A 19618-nucleotide genomic window follows, 5' to 3' on the forward strand; every position below is an offset into this window, starting at 1 on the left:
GACACTTGCCAGTTGGTCCGCGCATGCTTTGAGTACACGTTCAATGGGCAAGCCCCGGCGGGGTTTCCCTTTGTAGTCTGTAATAGTTTTCAATCCCTGCCACATCCGACGAGCATCAGAGCCAGTGTAGTAGTATTCAATCTTAATCGTGTATTGACACTTTGCTTGTTTGATGTTTCGTCTGAGGGCATAGCAGGATTTGTTACAAGCGTACGGACTAGTGTCCCGCTCCTTGAAAGCGGCAGATTTATCCTTTAGCTCGATGCGGATGTTGCCTATTATCCATGGCTTCTGGTTGGGATATGTACGTACGGTCACTGTGGGGACGACATCGTTGATGCACTTATTGATGAAGCCGATGACTGAGGTGGTGTACTCCTCAATGCCATTGGATGAATCCTGGAACATATTCCAGTCTGCGCTAGCAAAACAGTCCTGGAGCTTAGCATCCGCGTCTGACCACTTCCGTATTGAGTGAGTCACTGATACTTCCTTGGCTTGGAAGCATGAATCAGGAGGATAGAATTATGGTCAGATTTGCCAAATGGAGGGTGGGGGCGAGCTTTGTATGCATCTCTGTGTGTGTCCACATCCTTTATTTCACATGGAGGACAACTGTCTTATGGGCTGAAAAAGTTACTTCATGAAACCTATTGCTGTGAATGACTAAAACTGTATGCAATTAATTGACAGTGTCACTGACCAGTCGTAATGAACTATAATGACCTTGTGTTATGGCTGTTAGCATCGTTCACAAACAGGTCTGAGCGGATGGCCAGTGAATTTGACCTTGCATCCATGATTGATAACTTGTGAGCTCAGAGCCTCATCAAACATCTAGCGAGGTCATGTCATTCCAGAGCTAACTGGCTGTGTCGTATCTGTCTGGTCCAAGGTGACGCCACGCCAGCCAACAGGGTTTTGGGGAGCAACTCCGATACGGAGCGAAGGTGTTATCAGGTCTGCCAGAAACCCATGAGCTTTCTCACGCTATTCTGCGCTGTTGCTGATTGGGCCTTGGCTCCAACCGTGATTTATTAGCTCTGTCCGATGTGGGTCTGGCGTGGGAGGGTCAGCGGAGAGGAGAGAGGGGCACTGGGGTCTGTAGTTAAACATTAATACATACATAAAAACCCCACTCCTCCTCTTCGCTTAAAGCATCACACTGATGGTATGAGGTGAAGAAATGGAAAGTGTGATTTCACCGAATGCCGGTGTTGCTCAGTGTCAAAATTGAAAGGATTAAAAAAAAGGTTTTGACAAGCAGGACTTGAGTTTACAGGCCAATAAAACTGTGTTTCGGAGTGGCGGCGGCAGCTCCATGAGAGAGACTGTGGGGAGTGGAGGAATGGACAGAAAGTAGTGTAGGAGCACTGGTGGCCTCTGTCCATCTCTCCCAGAACTGACCCTCACATTAATACTGTTCTGCAGCAGCCACTTTTATCAGGTGCTGGAATGAAAGAACGAGTATGAATGCTCGGTGTCATATTGACTTCATTTTATAGAGCTTGCTTTTGCCCTGTAATTGATCCGAATTTTATCCATCTGCTGTATGTCTGCTTAATAAAAACATAAAAGGGGTGTGAGGATGAGAGTGTTTGAAGGGGAGATCAGGGATTGCAAGTCTAGTAGACTTTCAGGAGCTTCCAAATAAGGGTGGAATTAATTATTAATCAAAAACGGAGAAAATAAACCCACCGAAACCTTTTTTAAGAACCCTGATACCCAATATTTTTTAAACAAGTAAGCCAACGATGGTATCAGTCGTCTCTGCCACAAGCAGTCTTTATTGCCAGTTTTTATAGCTCCCAGTACACATCCAACCCAAACCCTGTGGGTGAGTCTCTCTCTTTCTTTCTCTCTCTCTCTCCTTTTCTTCTTTCTTTCTTTCTTTCTCTCTCTTTTCCCTTTCTCTCACTCTCTCTCTCTCACACATTTGGGCCAGCTCGCTGATCAATCGCAGATGGAGGTCTGGCGATTGCTATCCTCCTCTTGCCAGGAGCTTTGCATTGAGGGTCTCTCTTTCCCCCACCCAATTTTTTCTCTCTCTCCCCCTTGCGCTGTTCCCCTTTCCCAAAGTTACTCAAATGGAACTTCCTTTTAATTTCCTGGGGCAAAAGAGAAAGTGACAGTGTGGCGCATATTTCAAGGAAAGATTCACCCATTTTCAATGTTATATCGTTTTTGTGCATCTCTGTGCGATGTTCTATCGATTACCGGGGTAATTTCATGTTTCCATGTGTATCTAAGCTATTGCTGTTCAAGCAGGTAGAAATACAACCAGTATGATGAGTTTTGCATGATGAATCACATGAAATGGCCCAGGGAATCGATAGAAAATCGCTCAGAAATGCACAAAACTATATAACATTGAAAATGTCTGAATCTTTCCTTTAAGTAACATTCTCCCATATTAACACAACTCAATGAAAAGACCAATATCTCAGATTAAGCTTGGTGTATGTAGTGTGATTGTTTTATCCCAGCAAGGCCAGCATATAATTTCAACAAAATGCCATATCATTTTGCAATCAAGGATATTGCAATATAACTAGAGTGAGATTGTTAGACTTCCAGATCTTGGCCTCCTGCCCTATCAAAACAAAATGGCAACTTCCAGCATTTAATTGGCTTCACTTTTCTTCACACTTATCAACACTTACATAGTTGTTTTGTGTTTATACCTTGAAGGCTCAACTCAGACCACAGCTGCAAGCCTTACATTTCCCCTGATATCATGACCTCACTCTGCTTTGGGCCAGTTGTGTTGTGAAGCTATGCTCACATGTTTCCTCCGCTGTCCTTGCTTTCCAGGCTCCTTGGGACATCCCTACCACATTGAAGTTGACATTTAAAATGGTTAAGGTTATGGTTAGAGTAAGGGTAGGGTTTAGGGGTTAGGGTAATGGTAGGGTTAGGGTTTAGGGTAGGGGTTAGGGTAATGGTAGGGGTTAAGGTTAGTGTAGGGGTTAGGGTAATGGTAGGGGTTAGGGTTTAGGGTAGGGGTTAGGGTAATGGTAGGGGTTAAGGTAATGGTAGGGGTTAGGGTTTAGGGTAGGGGTTAGGGTAATGGTAGGGGTTAGGGTAATGGTAGGGGTTGGGGTTTAGGGTAGGGGTTAGGGTAATGGTAGGGGTTTAGGGTAGGGGTTAGGGTAATGGTAGGGGTTAGGGTTTAGGTTAGGGTAATGGTAGGGGTTAAGGTTAGGGTTTAGGGTAATGGTAGGGTTTAGGGTAGGGGTTAGGGTAATGGTAGGGGTTAAGGTTAGGGTTTAGGTTAGGGTAATGGTATGGGTTAGGGTAATGGTAGGGGTTAGGGTTAGGGTAGGGGTTAGGGTAATGGTAGGGGTTAGGGTTTAGGGTAATGGTAGGGGTTAAGGTTAGGGTTTAGGGTAATGGTAGGGGTTAGGGTTTAGGGTAGGGGTTAGGGTAATGGTAGGGGTTAAGGTTAGGGTTTAGGGTAGGGGTTAGGGTAATGGTAGGGGTTAAGGTTAGGGTTTAGGGTAATGGTAGGGGTTAGGGTTTAGGGTAGGGGTTAGGGTAATGGTAGGGGTTAAGGTTAGGGTTTAGGGTAATGGTAGGGGTTAGGGTTTAGGGTAGGGGTTAGGGTAATGGTAGGGGTTAAGGTTAGGGTAGGGTTTAGGGTAATGGTAGGGGTTAAGGTTAGGGTAGGGGTTAGGGTAATGGTAGGGGTTAAGGTTAGGGTTTAGGGTAATGGTAGGGGTTAGGGTTTAGGGTAGGGGTTAGGGTAATGGTAGGGGTTAAGGTTAGGGTAGGGTTTAGGGTAATGGTAGGGGTTAAGGTTAGGGTAGGGGTTAGGGTAATGGTAGGGGTTAAGGTTAGGGTTTAGGATAGGGGTAAGGGTAATGGTAGGGGTTAAGGTTAGGGTAGGGTTTAGGGTAATGGTAGGGGTTAAGGTTAGGGTAGGGGTTAGGGTAATGGTAGGGGTTAAGGTTAGGGTTTAGGATAGGGAAATCCCAAGGATCCCGGATGGCACTAACCGTTCCTCCACATCCTCTAAATGAGTTGGTGTGTCTGACACCATGGAGCTTTATATCATAGCAATATTGCCGGTTTATTAAGCCCAAACTGTCCTGGGGTTAGCTCAGACCCACCAATTAAAAGTGGATCCCAGTCTGAAATAATATCATAACAGATCCCAAGTCAGTGATGTGTGACTAAAGCTCTGCTGTGATCCTAACCTGCTGTGCTGAGTGCTTTGGTCCATTGTGCCTGCTGGACTGGATAGTGTTTCACTGCACCTCTGTGTGCCTGTCCCAGACATAGAGCAATAAAGTGCTTCCTTTTGTGGCTAATTTTAACTACAGTAAGTGTTGCCATGGGGAGATGCATATGTTTGCACTTTCTACGTGTTATATAGTGGAACCAGACACCGGGTTTAGCTCTACCTGAACTCTCCTGTTTATTAAAATACTAAGGCAACAAAGGAAGTTCATTCATGTGTTTTTGGTATAATGGTGTGGCTGATGTAGTTTGAGTTTCAATGCTCTCCTTGTCTCTGCAGACGGTTGTGCTGTTAGACTAGTTTTCAGTGGCTGACGATTGTATCTGTCCCACACCACACACCTCAGAGTAATTCTAAATTACACCCTGTCTCTCTCCATGCTCTTAATTAGATTGCTATGTCGAAACGTGGGGAAATTGAAAAGATATTGGTGACTTTATTTTTATTAATTGTGTTTTACATAAGACACGAATTTCAAGGCTCAGTGCTGTCAAAAATGTGATTTTTCTGTGTTTTATATATATTTTCCCACTATGATTTTGGAATAATTCTGTGAACATTTTGAAAATGATGTTGTCGTTATAGTGTAAGAACTGTTTGATAAGACCGCCTGAAATTTCAGCCTGTTTTTGTGGGATGGAGTTTTGGCCTGCCTGGTGACATCACCAGGTGGTAAATTAGTTAATAGACCAATAAGAAAGAGAGTTTCAAGCATCTCTGCTAACAACAGCTAGTTTTAGATTTCCCCGCCCCACTCAGACCACTCTCAGACAGTCCAAGCAAAATTATTTATTGAGAAATTGTTCTTTGCTTGTGACCATTTTCATTTAAAACAATCACAGTAAGGTACTTAATTGTTACCCAGAAATTATTTGATATTGAGATAAAAAATGGCTGTAAATGTACAAGTCTTTACTACAGACTAGCAATGCCAGCCCAGAGAATGTGGGTTAGTGTGGTAGAGCTGGACAGTGTGCAGAGGGAGTTTGTGAGTTAGTCCGCTATTTGGCTGTACGTTAACCTTTAGCGTCGAGCAATCCCGTATCCGGGAGCCTCAAGCTCATTAGCATAACGCAACGTTAACTATTCATGAAAATCGCAAATTAAATGAAATAAATATATTGGCTCACAAGCTTAGCCTTTTGTTAACAACACTGTCATCTCAGATTTTCTAAATATGCTTTTCAACCATAGCTACACAAGCATTTGTGTAAGAGTATTGATAGCTAGCATAGCATTAAGCCTAGCATTCAGCAGGCAACATTTTCACAAAAACAAGAAAAGCATTCAAATAAAATCATTTACCTTTGAAGAACTTCAGAGGTTTTCAATGAGGAGACTCTCAGTTAGATAGCAAATGTTCAGTTTTTCCAAAAAGATTATTTGTGTAGGAGAAATCGCTCCTTTTTGTTCATCACGTTTGGCTAAGAAAAAGAAAAAATTCAGTCATTACAACGCCAAACGTTTTTCCAAATTAACTCCATAATATCGACAGAAACATGGCAAACGTTGTTTAGAATCAATCCTCAAGGTGTTTTTCACATATCTATTCGATGATAAATCATTCGTGGCAGTTGCCTTTCTCCTCTGAACCTAATGGAAAAGTGGACGCAGCTGGAGATTGTGCAATAATTTTGACGGAGGACACCAAGCGGACACCTGGTAAATGTAGTCTCTTATGGTCAATCTTCCAATGATATGCCTACAAATACGTCACAATGCTGCAGACACCTTGGGGAAACGACAGAAAGTGTAGGCTCATTCCTGGCGCATTCACAGCCATATAAGGAGACATTGGAACACAGCGCATTCAAAATCTGGGGCATTTCCTGTATGAAATTCCAACTTGGTTTCGCCTGTAGCATTAGTTCTGGGGCACTCACAGACAATATCTTTGCAGTTTTAGGAAACGTCAGAGTGTTTTCTTTCCAAAGCTGTCAATTATATGCATAGTCGAGCATCTTTTCGTGACAAAATATCTTGTTTAAAACGGGAACGTTTTTTTATCCAAAAATTAAAAGAGCACCCCCTATATCGAAGAAGTTCAAGAACATATGGTGGTGTTGGGCTTAGTTTTGATGGATAGGTAGTGTCATAGTTGCTGTACAGTATATACAGTATTCCTGTATCAATGTGTCAGAATCACTGCATTGAAGCCTACAAGAGGTCCACATGAGAGTGAGCCACCATCCATACGCCCTTCCCTCTTCTTTTGCACTTTATTCTTTCTGTCTTAGAACCAGCTGTCAAAAGCTAGTATTCAATTTGGCCTGGAATAGTCTGATCTCTTTGGATTTGAGAAGGCGTGTCCTGTCAGTGGTTGGGGAGGTGAGTTCAACCACAGAGAGGGCTTGACATCCAGCTCTGGCAATCATGGGAGGTCTGAAAGATGCCACAGTGCAGAGAGGAGCTCGAAGAGTTTGGCGGGTATGTCATGTAGGGGGGCTTATGTGCAGATGTTATGTGTGAGAGTTTGTATTTTTACCTTGTCATTCTGTCCATGGACATTGTGAGATTGTCTTCAAAGACGTCAAGCTTTGCATTGACATTAACTAGCTAAAGCACAACATTTGTTCATATGACCAGAATAGACATATCAGAATGTAGCCGGTATTTATCCTGTTGGCAGGGCAGACGTGGAAGGCCATTCTTTCACCATGATGACAGATGGGGGGGGGGGGGGCTTTTCGTTAATCACCAGCATATGCCACTCATCCCTGAAGCATAATACTCCCTACGAATCTCCCCCAAATGTTGTTATGCAACACGCTGCCACATGATAGGCGTGTTGTCATGATGTCATGGCAGCTGAAAAATACCCCGTTCACCCTTAAAGAGTTGCATAATCATTAACTATACTCCTTACTGAGCTGCAGGATTCTCGATCCATACTCTATGGTATGCCCTGATTCAATGATTAGATGGATGTCGCTGGTCTCTCATTGTTTGTGATGTAGACCTAGTGGGTTGACAGAACAGTTGAGACAAACTGCTTTCTTCACTACTCATTTAATGATCTCTGAGGAAAGAGAGAGGGGAACTACAGTAGTTTACTACTATCTGTGTCTCTTACTCCCTTTCTCTCACTCACTCTGCCACTTATTCTCGGCCTTCCTCTGGCAGTCTCATTCACTTATTTTTTTCCCTCAATCTGCCTTCCAGTCTCTGTCTCTGTCTTTCTCTCTCTCCTCCGTTCTCTGTCTCTTTCTCTCTGACTGTTTCTCTGTCGCTGTCTTTCTCTCTCCGCTCTCTTTCTCTCCCTCAGATGAGGTTTGAAGTGATTTCCAAGGCTAATTTTGCTAGCCCTCTGTTGTTAATAAATTGATGGAGCGGGGCTCTCTTTCCTGGCAGACGGTGAGGCTGCAGGGCACCAGGGAGACGAGGGAGCAGTGGCAGGCGCACACACACAGACACACACAGACAGACACACACACACAGACACACACACACGCATAGACACACGCGCACACACAGACAGACACACACACACGCATAGACACACGCGCACACACAGACACACACAGACAGACAGACACACACACGCGCGCATAGACACACAGACACACACGCATAGACACACACGCATAGACACACGCGCACACACAGACACACACACACAGACACACGCACAGACACACACACACACACACACACACACAGACCAGATGACATCTCTCTCTCTCTCTCTCTCTCTCTCTCTCTCTCTCTCACTCTCTCTCTCTCTCTCTCACTTTCTTTCTGCATTCTAACACTGAGGAGAGACTCAACTCCACATCACTCTCCCTACTCTCACTCTCCCCAGATATGGGCTCAGAAACACCTAACGGACATATCAGAAAAACAACCACTGTGTCGCCACAGAGACATTGTGACTGAATAATACCACATCTCCCATCTGTGACTGTCCGTTTCATCAGTGTGCTTTTCATCATGGGTCTGGTCCATGTCAGAGCTTGTAACATTTTCCCTCTCCGTAATCACTCAATGTGGAAAATTAGTCCCCTAGTTTTCTCACTACATAATAGCATCAAAGTTTCAGCGATAGAAGAGAACACATGTTCCAGAGTAGAGGAATGCCTGATGGCAGTGTATAATTGTTCTTTCTCTTCCTGGACTGTGAATGGATCCTAGTTGTACCTCACCCTCCCATCTGCTTCTATTTACACCCACCAAGAACCAGTGAGTTATTAAACCCCACAGGGCCCTGTAAACTCTCCCAGAGGGTCTCTCGCACCTCGTCAAAGACAGACGTTTCCCATGCTGATGGGCTGCATGTGTGCTGCTCTCAAGGCCTGTCTATGGAGCACACAGTCCTACACATGAGTCCTTTCTGTACATAAAGCACAATGTTCAGGTGAGCAGCACACTGCTCTACACAGGTTGATCAAAGTACAGACTTAGCTATTGTGTGAGTAAGGCGAAAATCACACACAAAATATATACTATGAAGGCAAGAGTTTGGCCCATAGCTAACATTATAAGGTAATATGAAACAGAGAGTGTATGGTAGGGCCAGGAAACAGACACATGCACAAGGCATCGTGCCTCACTGTCAGATTCACTCTCCTGCTCACTCACTTTTTCCAGAAGGGAATAGAGACAGTTCATCTCAACACTCTGATCTAATTTCTCCATTAAGGCCCAGGGAATAAGGAGAGGTGGGTCTGCTGTAGATGTTACACCATGCCAGCCTATGAATACGTTGTTTTGTCTTGAGGAAAGATTGGATGGAGCGTTAGGGTGAACCTGAAACCATAGCCAGGCCCGAATTACCACATTCCTTCAACCATTAGCTCACTGTCTCTGGGGACTCCATTTAAATCTGATTAAAGGAATTATATGTAAAAAGTGAGTTATAATCAAATAAAATGACAGTAAGGAGTCTCACACAATGTAATAATCACCTTTGCTGCGGGGTTGAGCCTTTGTTATGATCTAGCTCGGGGGGGTGTCAAACCCGTCAGTCAGGGTGTCCAATACGGCCTGGGTGGTTTGGGTAAGAATTGTTTATATATATATATACAGTAAGTATTCACACCCCTTTACTTTTTCCACATTTTGTTGTTTTACAGCTTGAATTTTAAGTTGATTAAATTGTGAATTGTGAATTAAATTAAATTGTGAATTGTGAATTTATCTGACCGGCCCACAGTACACACAATACCCCATAATATCAAAGTGTAAGGTCTGTAAGGTCCTCAGTAAAGCAGTGGATTTCAAACACAGATTCAACCACAAAGACCAGGGAGGTTATCCAATGCCTCGCAAAAAGGGCACCTATTGGGAGATGGGTAAATATAATAAAGCAGACAAGTTATTAATTACACTTTGGATGGTGTATTAATACACCCAGTCACTACAAAGATACAGGCGTCCTTCCAAACTCAGTTGCCGGAGAGGAAGAAAGCCACTCACGGATTTCACCATGAGGCCAATGGTGACTTTAAAACAGTTACAGTTTGAAGACTGTGATAGGAGAAACCTGAGGATGGATCAACAACATTGTAGTTACTCCACAATACTAACCTAATTGACAGAGTGAAAAAAGGGAAGTCTGTACAGAATAAAAAAATAATTAAAAACATGCATCCCGTTTGCAACACGACACTAAAGTAATACTGCAATGAATGTGGCAAAGCAAGTCACTTTTTGTCCTGAATACAAAGTGTAATGTTTGGGGCAAATCCAATACAACACATTAATGAGTACCACTCTTGATATTTTCAAGCATAGTGGTGACTGGATCAAGTTATAGGTATGCTTGTAATCATTAAGGACTGGGGAGTTTTTCTGGATAAAAAAATAAATGGAATGGAGCCAAGCACAGGCAAAATCCTAGAGGAAAACATGGTTCAGTCTGCTTTCCACCAGACACTGGGAGATTAAGTCACCTTTCAGTAACAATAACAATAACCTAAAACACAAAGCCAAATCTACACTGGAGTTGCTTACCAAGAAGACAGTGAATGTTCCTGAGTGGCCAGTGACAGTTTTGACTTGAATCTACTTGAAAATCTATGGCCAGAACTTAAAATAGTTGTCTAGCAATGATCAACATTCAATGTGACAGAGCTTGAAGAATTTAGAAAATAATATTGGGCAAATGTTGCACAATCCAGATGTGGAAATCTCAGAGACTTACCCAGAAAGACTCATAGCTGTAATCGCTGCCAACGGTGCTTCTACAAAGTATTGACTCAGGTGTGTGAATATTTTATAGATATTTCTGTAGTTAATTTTCAATAAATTTGCAAAAATCTCTAAAAACATGTTTTCACTTCATCATAATGTAAAATAATATACAGTGGGACAAAAAAAGTATTTAGTCAGCCACCAATTGTGCAAGTTTTCCCACTTAAAAAGATGAGAGAGACCTGTAATTTTCATCGTAGGTACACTTCAACTATGACAGACAAAATGACAAAAAAAATCAAGAAAATCACATTGTAAGATTTTTAATTGAATTCATTTTCAAATTATGGTGGAAAATAAGTATTTGGTCAATAACAAGTTTATTTCAATACTTTGTTATATACCCTGTGTTGGCAATGACTGAGGTCAAACATTTTCTGTAAGTCTTCACAAGGTTTTCACACACTGTTGCTGGTATTTTGGCCCATTCCTCCATGCAGATCTCCTCTAGAGCAGTGATGTTTTGGGGCTGTTGCTGGGCAACACGGACTTTCAACTCCCTCCATCACAAAGCCCTGACCTCAATCCCATAGAAAATGTGTGGGCAGAACTGAAAAAGCGTGTGTGAGCATGGAGGCCTACAAACCTGACTCAGTTATACCAGCTCTGTCAGGAGAAATGGGCCAAAATTCACCCAACTTATTGTGGGAAGCTTGTGGAAGGCTACCTGAAATGTTTGACCCAAGTTAAACAATTTAAAGGCAATGCTACCAAATACTAATTGAATGTATGTAAACTTCTGAGCCACTGGGAATGTGATGAAAGAAATAAAGCTGAAATGAATCATTCTCTCTACTATTATTCTGACATTTCACATTCTTAAAATAAATTGGTGATCCTAACTGACCAAGAAAATGACTTTTTATTAGGATTAAATGTCAGGAATTGTGAAAAACTGAGTTTAAATATATTTGGCTACGGTGTACAGTATGTAAACTTCTGACTTCAACTGTACTTTAAAATGGCTAAAACCAAATCTAAACTGTGTAGATATGATAATGGACATGCATTCATACAGTTTCTTGACTGTGTCCAGCTAGACAGTCAGGGAGCATTGACAGTTCCTAAAACGATAGATAGAGGACTATTTTTAGCACAAGGAAATGTTACCAATTTTCACTGCAGCCCTCCGGACCTCATTGAAGACCAAATGCGGCCCACGGGGCAAAATTTGTTTGACACCTCTGCTCTAGCTTGTTAAGCTGAAGTCTTCTTCAGATGTTTATTGGTCTCTCAACACCAGTGAAGGGGACATTGTTATTTGATTTCACAAAACAAAAAGAAAGAAGGTGGTTCATTCTTCCAAATTCAAAAGAGATTGCTACTTTTGGAGCGCATCGAGCCAGCTCTAATGGTGTTGTTAAGCTTATTTTATGAAGAGAGAGCCAACTGGAGTCATGGAAAGCCGTCTTCGAGAGAGCTGCTCATTTCCAAAGCTTCCAAATGATCCCATGCCCCTCTCATGGTGATTACAGTAACTTTCCTAACAGGTTGCTCTGGTTTATGGGAGTAAACAAAAGCCAGGGTTGGCCATCACTCCAACTCACTAATACAATCAAGTCAATTGTTTTCTATTTAATGATTTATTTTAACAGGTTGTCTCCTTGAGGTAAAACAACCCATTTTTCAAGGGAGACCTGGACTTCTGGTTCATCAACTGAATTCTGTTCAGAAATATAAAATGAGGCCTTCTTTGGGATTTGATTTTGACAAGATACAAATGTCAAAGAATATCAAAATGTCACACATGCCCATCTCACAATAGAGGTTTGTGAAGTAGAGCTGTAACTGTGAAATTAGGACATTGTTTTCCTTTTTCAGAACAGGGATCAGCAGGGTCAAGCCTTAAACCAAAGCAACAAAGTGTTCCTCTACTGTGCCTTCCTCGACTACAGGTTGGGTTTACATATGCACACTGAAATATGTCTATTTCATGTCTATCACTGAAATACCTCATTAGGCCCAAAACATCATCATCATATACAGTACATCCTTGATACATAGCATCAATACATTTGGTACAGTATATATATTGAGGAAGGGAGTGTACAACCTTCAGTAAAAACACTGCCATCTGATAAGCCAATGTTTTGGCTGTTTCAATGCTATAAATCATTGTGAATTGTGACTGTTTTACTTGGACTCATTATGCTTCCTGTCCCCTTCCTTCTGTGGTTCATGAAAAAAAAATGAAATATTTGACAGCCCTATTAAAAATCTAATTCTGCAAAACATGTGTTAAAGGGCCTCTCACATAATCGTTTTACCTAGAATATAATCTGGTTTAGGGAGTATGTGCCATTGTAGATTTATCCCTGCTATTTTGACAGGCATGTTTATGTGTGTGCTTGCATATATGTCTGACAATCTCTCTGTCTCAACTCCTGTGTCTCTGTGTGTGTCTCCTTCCTCTACCTGACTGACTGACTGACTGTCTGTCTGTCTGTCTGTCTGTCTGTCTGTCTGTCTGTCTGTCTGTCTGTCTGTCTGTCTGTCTGTCTGTCTGTCTGTCTGTCTGTCTGTCTGTCTGTCTGTATGTATGTATGTATGTATGTATGTATGTATGTATGTGTGTGTGTGTGTGTCTGTCTATCCTCCATCAGTTCAAAGGTGGGTGTTTGGTCCAATGAGGGCTGTGTGCGGTCCGGAGGGAACATGTCCTACTCGGTGTGTCTGTGTAACCATCTCACCAACTTTGCCATTCTCATGCAGGTGGTTCCCATGGAGGTAAGATCCCTTTCCTCTCCTCCACAACACGCAGTCCCATGCAGAACCTTGCTGTGTGTGTGTGTGTGTGTGTGTGTGTGTGTGTGTGTGTGTGTGTGTGTGTGTGTGTGTGTGTGTGTGTGTGTGTGTGTGTGTGTGTGTGTGTGTGTGTGTGTGTGTGTGTGTGTTTATCCATCAGTGCACCAGTGATTTATGTGAGTATATTTGCACAGGGGTCTGTGGTTCACCACACAGTAACTTTTCCCCATCCAGAGGTGCTGGTTCTGCTAGAATTTTCAGCATACCTAAGTAACAACGTTGTTTTCAGTAGTGATTTAATAGGGCATTGCTGCAGACTACCATGATTAGGTGTGGTTTCTTTGGGTCTCGACATGAGGCAATGATCCATGCCTCAAAGACCATCTATTCCCATAGTCTGTTTGGCTCAGGGATTCTCAAGCTACACTCACTGGCCAGTTTATTAGGTACACCACCCCGTTCACGAAAATGGATCGCTCCTACAGACAGTGAGTCACGTGTCCGTGGCTTGCTATATAAAGCAGGTAAACAGGCATCGAGGCATTCAGTTACTATTCGATTGAACGTTAGAATGGGCAAAGCGAGTGACCTAAGGGACTTGGTATGATCGTCGGTGCCAGGCGCTCCGGATCCAGTATCTCAGAAATGGCTGCCCTCCTGGGATTTTCACGCATGACAGTGTCTAGAGTTTTCCCGAGAATGGTGCTACAAACACAAAATATCCAGCCAGTGGCAGTCCAGGTGGGAGAAAACATCTCTTTCATGAGAGAGGTCGAAGAAGAATGGCAAGAATCGTGCAAGCTAACAGGCAGACAAATAACGGCTCCGGTACAACATTGGTATGCAGAACGGCATCTCGGAACGCACAACTTGTCGATCCTTGTCACGGATGGGCTATTGCAGCAGACGATAACACCAGGTTCCACTCCTATCAGCTAAAAACTCAAAAGAAACGGCTCCAGTGTTTACACGATCCCCAACACTGGACAATTGAGGAGTGGGAAAACATTGCCTGGTCCGACGAATCCCGGTTTCTGTTGCATCATGATGATGACAGAGTCAGGATTTGGCATAAGCAGCACGAGTCCATGGACCTATCCGGTCTGGTACAGGCTGGTGGTGTTGGTGTGCTGGTGTGGGGAATGTTTTCCTGCCACACGTTAGGTCCCTTGATTCCAGTGAGCTACAAATGTTTCCGACACCTTTTAGGTACCTAATAAACTGTCCGGTGAGTGTAAACCTCCCTCTTTGTAATAGATGTATGCACACTACTTAACCAACTACATGTCAATATCATGCCATGAAGGCCACAATCTCCCTTTCTTCATAAACCTGTACCCCAAACTTTTATAGGAACACAGTCCAGATCACATCACAGTTCATCACCATTAGTGCATTGTATTCTCCTAAATGGTAACCAACGCAATAGAGGCCAGAGACAATAACCCTCCTCTGTTATCAAAAGGCCAGCAATATTCACCCTGTGAGTGTGGTGACTGACCATCCATCCTGAATAGATTCCCAAAATAGAAAAGGATAACCATCCTTTTTGTTGCGTTACTCAGTAATGTATTGAGGCAGTCGTCTCCTTGATGCTATACTTTCCTCAAGTCCCTCTCTAATTAGTGGGCAGCAGCCTTATCCCTCAGCTGGATGGGAACATCCCACGCATCCCTATTCTGGAAGGTTGTGACTGCTCCACTGGCCAAATGACAAGGCACACGCTGCAGTTAATGGAGAATCAAACCTCAATGTCTGGAAATAACCTCAGCTATAAAAAAACAGAAACATGCCATACAACACACACACAGTCATATACATGTAACTGACAAAATAAGGGAAACACCAACATAAAGTGTCTTGATAGGGCGTTGGGCCACCATGAGCCAGAACAGCATCAATGCACCTTGGCATAGATTCTACAAGTTTGTGGAACTATATTGGAGAGATGCGACGCCATTCCTCCTTGAGAAATTCCATAATTTTGTGTTTTGTTGATGGTGGTGGTAAATGCTGGCTCAGGTGCTGCTCAAGAATCTCCCATAAGTGTGGATGGGGGCATTGTCATCCTATTAGTTAATTCCTTAATTAACTCAGGAACCACACCACTGTGGAAGCCCCTACTTTCAATATACAGTACATTGTATCCCTAATTTGCTCAAGCGTTTCCATTATTTTGGCAGTTACCTGTAACTAGACACACACACACACACACTCACACACACAGACAAAGGAAGAGAAAAGGGGAATCATCCTTGATACTGTATACAATTGTCAAGGACAAGACATATGTGCAGCACCATAGTTTGAGAGTGGACCTCATTGAGATTCAGGTCAGGGGTATTCTCTTTACATTGCCACAGCAGCTTTAAAATGGTGACAGTGTTACCCAGTCCAGTCCAGCACAGAGGTCCTCCAGTGAGAACACTAATAATGAGGGTCACTGATCCCTGTTAAAGCCCAGCACTCAACATCACACCACTCTACTGGCTGGCACTGGGACTGGCACTGGCCAGGGAGGTTGGACAGGACTCTAAGCACTAAGGAGGTCAGACATATTGAAGTAACTTCCTGCCGTAGAGACTAGCCATGCAATAAAAGCAATAAAATTACACCCAAAAGAGTGGCATGATCAGAAGTATGGGAAATATATTTTTTTATTATTTAACTAGTCAGTTAAGAACAAATTCTAATTTACAATGACGGCCTCCCCCGGCCAACTGTGTACCAACTATGGGACTCCCAATCACAGCCAGATGTGATTCAGCCTGGATTCAAACCAGGGACTGTAGTGACACATCTTGCACTGAGATGCAGTGCCTTAGACCACTGCGCCACTCAGGATCTTCTGAGTGTCTGACGTTTATTTTTAAATGTAACTATGTCACTTACCATGAACATGTAAAGAACAGGAAGGCCTGCACATTGTTTTTTTTATTACAACGTTTCGATCCGAAACGGATCTTCGAGTTCTCACATCCCAAAATATACACATTTCACCTCACATGACCATATACACACACACACACACGACGCATGGTGGGTGTGGAAACAAATGTTTTATTTATTTCACCTTTATTTAATCAGGTAGGCTAGTTGAGAACAAGTTCTCATTTACAACTGCGACCTAGCAAAGATAAAGCAAAGCAGTGTGACACAGACACCAACAGAGTTACACATGGAATAAACAATAAACAAGCCAATAATACAATAAACAAGTCAGTGATAAATGAGCAGCAGATTAACACTGGAGTGATTAATGAGCAGCAGATTAACACTGGAGTGATTAATGAGCAGAAGATTAACACTGGAGTGATTAATGAGCAGAAGATTAACACTGGAGTGATTAATGAGCAGCAGATTAACACTGGAGTGATTAATGAGCAGCAGATTAACACTGGAGTGATTAATGAGCAGAAGATTAACACTGGAGTGATAAATGAGCAGCAGATTAACACTGGAGTGATTAATGAGCAGAAGATTAACACTGGAGTGATAAATGAGCAGCAGATTAACACTGGAGTGATAAATGAGCAGCAGATTAACACTGGAGTGATAAATGAGCAGCAGATTAACACTGGAGTGATTAATGAGCAGAAGATTAACACTGGAGTGATAAATGAGCAGCAGATTAACACTGGAGTGATAAATGAGCAGCAGATTAACACTGGAGTGATAAATGAGCAGCAGATTAACACTGGAGTGATAAATGAGCAGCAGATTAACACTGGAGTGATAAATGAGCAGAAGATGATGTGTGTAGAGATACTTTTGCGCAAAGTCAATCATAATTAATCACAGAGGTACATATGGACATAAAGGATTGTATACTGTATGTACAAAATCGGTTAAAACCTAGGCAACAGTAAAAAATAAAAAAATAAACAAAACTGTTGGAATACACTCCCATAAGACCATTACATTCAGGACGCGCGTTGGCTGTAGATCTATACTGAACAAAAATGGAACCGCAATATGTAAAGTGTTGGTCCCATGTTTCCTGAGCGGAAATGGAAGATCCCAGAAATGTTACATACGCACACACAAAAAAACGTATTTCTCTCCGATTTTGTCCACACATGTTTATATCGCTATTAGTGAGCATTTATCCTGTGCTAAGAATGCATGCAGGTGTGGCATATCAAGTAGCTGATTAAACAGCATGATCATTACAGAGGTGCACCAAGTGCTGGGGACAATAAAAGGCCACTAAAAAGTTGTCGCAACACAATGCCACAGATGTCTCAATTTGAGGGAGTGTTCAATTGGCATGCTGACTGCAGGAATGTCCATCAGAGCTGTTGCCAGATCATTTTATGTTAATTTCTCTACCATAAGCCGCCTCCAATGTAATTTTAAAGAATTTGGCAGTACATCCAGCTGGCCTCAACACTTGTAACAACGCCAGCCCAGGACCTCCACATCTGGCTTCATCACCCGTGGGGGTGCCCAGTCATGTGAAATCCATAGATTAATGAATTTATTTAAATTGACTGATTTCCTTCTATGAACTGTGAAATCGTTGAATGTTATTTTTCTCTTCAGTATAATTACATTGACTTATTTTGAAAACAACTTGTGTACCTCTAATAATTATTTGATATAAATGAGAAGGGTCAACATCTGTCAGACCTCAGGATAAAACCCAGATGCAGACCGTTCGAAGTAAAAGTGCATTACAAAAACGGGTCAGGTGTCACACCCTGGTCGAAGTATTTTGTGTTTGTCTTCATTTATTTGGTCAGGCCAGGGTGTGGCATGGGTGTTTGTATGTGGTGTGTTTGTATTGGGATTGTAGCTTAGTTGGGTGTTCTAGTTAAGTCTATGGCTGTCTGAAGTGGTTCTCAATCAGAGGCAGGAGTTTATCGTTGTCTCTGATTGGGAACCATATTTAGGCAGCCATATTCTTTGAGTGTTTCGTGGGTGATTGTCCTTAGTGTCCTGATGTCCTTGTTCTGTGTTTATTTACACCAGTATAGGCTGTTTCGGTTTTCGTTACGTTTATTGTTTTGTAGTGTTTGTATTTAGATTCGTGTTGCTTCAGTTTAATAAACATGGATCGTAATCTACACGCCGCATTTTGGTCCGACTCTCCTTCCCACCTAGAAAGCCGTAACAGCAGGTAAACAACAGGTCAAGGGCAGCCAGAGGTCAGTAATCCAGGGTAGTGTCACAAGGTATAGAACGGCAGGGTCAGGGCATGCAGAATGGTCCAAACAGGAACTAGAGAGAAAAACGGGAGTACGGGAAAAAACGCTGGTGGGCTTGACGAGACAAGGCGAACTGGCAACAGACAAACAGAAAACACAGGTATAAATGCACATGGGATAATGGGGAAAATGAGCAACACCTGGAGGGGGGTGGAAACAAGCACAAGACAGGTGAAACAGATCAGGGTGTGGCATCCTACCCGGGCACATACCTGGTTGATCGGGATGCCAGCGGTGGAACTCAGCGATTAGGGCTGGGTCCAGGATGTTCCTAGCGGGGACCCTGCACCTCTCCTCTGAACCATAACCCTACCAGTCAACCAGTTGCTAGAATGCCCAACTCCGAGGTCGAACACTCAGGAGATGAGACGGGGGAGGGGTGGGCCTGGAAAGAGGAAACATTGTGCAGTGAGTCAGAGGTTTAATCTTTGATACATGAAACGTGGTATGTATATGGAGGGTGCCGGCAACAGCAGAGGGTAAGGGCCGATAAAGCTTGCGGGACTCTACCCAAACGGGCAGATCCCGAGTAGACAGCCATGCCCTCTGCCCAAGACAAAAGCGGGGAGCCAGCATCCGGTGGTGATCCACCTGTCAACGATACCTGGAGGTGGTCTTGAGAAGAGCGGACCGAGCTCTCTTCCAGGTACGCCAACAGTGGCAGACGAACATCTGGGCAGAGGGTATGTTGACCTCCTCTGGGAAGAGCGGGGGACTGTAACCCATGGAGCACTCGAAGGACGAGAGCCCAGTGGCTGAGCAGGGAAAAGATGAGTATGTTGTCGAGGTAGGCGAACCGGTTCAACATATCCCGGAGAACATCATTAACCAGGGCCTGGAATACAGCAGGAGCATTGGTCAAACCGAATGGCATCACCAGGTATTCATAGTGTTCGCTAACAGTGATGCAGGCTGTCTTCCACTCGTCACCTTCCCGTATCCGTACCAGGTTGTAGGCGTTCCACAGGTCTAACTTAGAAGATAGTGGCCCCCTGGAGAGGCTCGAAAGCCGAGGAGATGAGTGGTAGCGGATAGCGGTTCTTAACCGTGACGTCATTGAGGCCCCAGTAGTCGATGCACAGGCGTAGAGTTTTGTCCTTCTTCTCCACATAGAAGAACGCTGCACCGGTGGGGGAGGCAGATGGACGGATACCCCCTGCAGCCAGGGAGTCCTCGATGTACGGCTCCATAGCCTTGGTCTCCAGACCCGACAGTGAATACAACCGTC

At 43.3% G+C, this 19618-nt stretch overlaps 1 protein-coding gene across 4 annotated transcripts in view; it reads left to right on the forward strand.

Moving 5' to 3' along the window:
* LOC135514176 (adhesion G-protein coupled receptor D1-like) overlaps positions 1-19618 on the forward strand; it is a 48149-nt gene that overhangs the window by 22562 nt on the left and 5969 nt on the right. For all 4 annotated transcript variants that reach the window (XM_064937430.1, XM_064937431.1, XM_064937433.1 and 1 more), the window contains 2 exons: positions 12257-12330; positions 13039-13162. In XM_064937430.1, coding sequence (XP_064793502.1) covers positions 12257-12330; positions 13039-13162 — 198 coding nt within the window. The remainder of the gene's footprint in view (positions 1-12256; positions 12331-13038; positions 13163-19618) is intronic.

The sequence above is a fragment of the Oncorhynchus masou genome, chromosome 25, assembly GCF_036934945.1.
Source record: "Oncorhynchus masou masou isolate Uvic2021 chromosome 25, UVic_Omas_1.1, whole genome shotgun sequence".
Taxonomy (NCBI): Eukaryota; Metazoa; Chordata; class Actinopteri; order Salmoniformes; family Salmonidae; genus Oncorhynchus; species Oncorhynchus masou.